This window comes from Camarhynchus parvulus, unplaced genomic scaffold (assembly GCF_901933205.1).
Source record: "Camarhynchus parvulus unplaced genomic scaffold, STF_HiC, whole genome shotgun sequence".
Taxonomy (NCBI): domain Eukaryota; kingdom Metazoa; phylum Chordata; class Aves; order Passeriformes; family Thraupidae; genus Camarhynchus; species Camarhynchus parvulus.
The window spans coordinates 1-2,000 of NW_022148827.1; the positions used below are offsets into that span (position 1 = coordinate 1).

Below are 2,000 nucleotides of genomic sequence, written 5' to 3' on the forward strand. Positions count from 1 at the left end.
GGGGCAGGTTTGAGCCAACTTGGGGCAGATTTGGACAGGTTTGGGGAAGGTTCTTGGGGCAGGTTTGGGGCAGATTTGGGCAGGATTGGGGCAGATTTGGGGAAGGTTTTTGGGGCAGATTTAGGCAGGATTGGGGCAGGTTTTTGGGCAGGTGTGGGGCAGGTACAGGGCAGGTTTTTGAGGCAGATTTGGGGGAAGGTTTTGGGGCAGGTTTCGGGGCAGATTTGGGCAGGTTTGGGGAAGGTTTTTGGGGCAGATTTGGGCAGGTTTGGGGCAGGTTTGAGCCAACTTTGGGGCAGATTTGTACAGGTTTGGGGAAGGTTCTTGGGGCAGGTTTGGGGCAGATTTGGGCAGGATTGGGGCAGATTTGGGCAGGTTTTGGAGCAGGTTTTTGGGCAGGTGTGGGGCAGGTACAGGACAGGTTTCTGGGGCAGATTTGGGCAGGTTTGGCGCAGGTTTTTGGGGCAGGTTTTGGGGCAGGTTTGGAGAAGGTTTTGGGGCAGGTTTTGGGCAGGTTTGGGGCAGATTTGGGCGGGTTTTGGAGCAGGTTTTTGGGCAGGTGTGGGGCAGGTACAGGACAGGTTTCTGGGGCAGATTTGGGCAGGTTTGGCGCAGGTTTTTGGGGCAGGTTTGGGGCAGGTTTGGAGAAGGTTTTTGGGGCAGGTTTTTGGGCAGGTTTGGGGCAGATTTGGGCAGGTTTTGGAGCAGGTTTTGGGGCAGGTTTGAGGCCACCTGTGAGGCTGCAGCACCTGTCCCCAGGTATTTGGGGCAGGATTTTGGGTCAGATCCAGGCGGGTTTGGGGCAGGTTTGGGGCAGGTTTTTGCGGCAGATTCAGGCAGGTTTGAGGCTGGTTTGCAGGGCAACTTGGGCATGGGGATTTCGGGGCAGGTACAGGCGGGTTTGGGGCAGGATTTGGGGGGCCCCAAACCCCCCAAACCCCCCAGAGACCCCCAAACCCCAAATCTGCCTCTGGAAATCCCCCAGAAACCCCCAAACCCCCGAGACCCCCCACCATCACCTTAACAGTGCACCTCATCAAAGATCACCCAACCCAGATCCCCCCAAACCCCCCAAATCCCCCAAAACCCCCAAGGACCCCTCAGAGACCCCTCAGAGACCCCCAAACTCCCCCCAAATCCCCCCAAACCCCCCAAATCCCCCTCAGACCCCCACCTCATCGTCATTGACGTAGTGCACCTCATCGAAGATCACCCACTCCAGATCCCGGATGGCGTCGCACCCGTTGTACAGCATCGACCTTGGGGGGGGGGCGCACGGAGCTGAATTTGGGGAGGGGTCCCGGCCCCCCCCAGCCCCCCAGCCCCCCCCAGGGACCCCTCCCCACCTGAGGATCTCGGTGGTCATGACCAGGCAGGCGGCCTCGGGGCGCAGCTGCACGTCCCCCGTCAGCAGCCCCACGTCGCCGAAGGTTTCCCGAAAATCCCGAAATTTCTGGTTGGACAGGGCCTTGATGGGCGAGGTGTAGATGGACCTGGGCACGGGGCGGGGGAAATCCATAAAATCACAGGGTTTTGGTGAGGGGGGGAAAAAAAACAAGTTTTGGTCGCAGTGGAATTAAAAACAGTGGAATTAACAGTGGAATTAAAAACTAAAACCTCCAAAAAAAAACCGTGTAAAGTGTAAAAAACGTACAGAAATAAAACAGTAAAACCACACATTAGCACTTGTCTGAATCGTTCCCTAAGCTGTAAAAAATTCCTCTGACAAAATTAAACTCACTAATAGAGTTCTGTGTGTTGCCCCTTATAAATAACATCGTATTCAAAAATAAATAAACGTTGTTTTAACCAAAATTACGCGCGCTTGTGTTAATTAAATAGAATCACCACCAATTTACTTTTGCTCTGTGTAATTAACTGAACCAAACATTTTTTGGGGTCCCCCAAAGTGGTTTTAGGCTCTACAAGGAGATTTTGGGGTGCCCCAAGTTGATTTTAGGACACTCCGAGGCGATTTTGGTGCCTCCCGAGGTGATTTT

At 54.1% G+C, this 2,000-nt stretch overlaps 1 protein-coding gene across 1 annotated transcript; it reads right to left on the reverse strand.

Moving 5' to 3' along the window:
- Nucleotides 1–1,162: 1,162 nt before the first annotated feature.
- On the reverse strand, nucleotides 1,163–1,519 carry LOC115917111 (helicase SKI2W-like). The gene is made up of 2 exons (XM_030970841.1): nucleotides 1,347–1,519; nucleotides 1,163–1,259 (listed from the first exon to the last, which is right to left on the reverse strand). The coding sequence occupies exons 1-2, from the start codon at nucleotides 1,517–1,519 to the stop codon at nucleotides 1,163–1,165; spliced, it is 270 nt and encodes an 89-aa protein (XP_030826701.1).
- Between the last annotated feature and the right edge of the window lie 481 nt (nucleotides 1,520–2,000).

Excerpts from the sequence above, each read along its gene's own strand:
- LOC115917111 (XM_030970841.1), bottom strand. The coding sequence starts at position 1,519 with ATGGATTTCCCCCGCCCCGTGCCCAGGTCCATCTACACCTCGCCCATC. Across the intron at positions 1,260-1,346 it reads ATGACCACCGAGATCCTCAG|GTCGATGCTGTACAACGGGT; the intron begins GTGGGGAGGGGT and ends CCCCCCCCCAAG.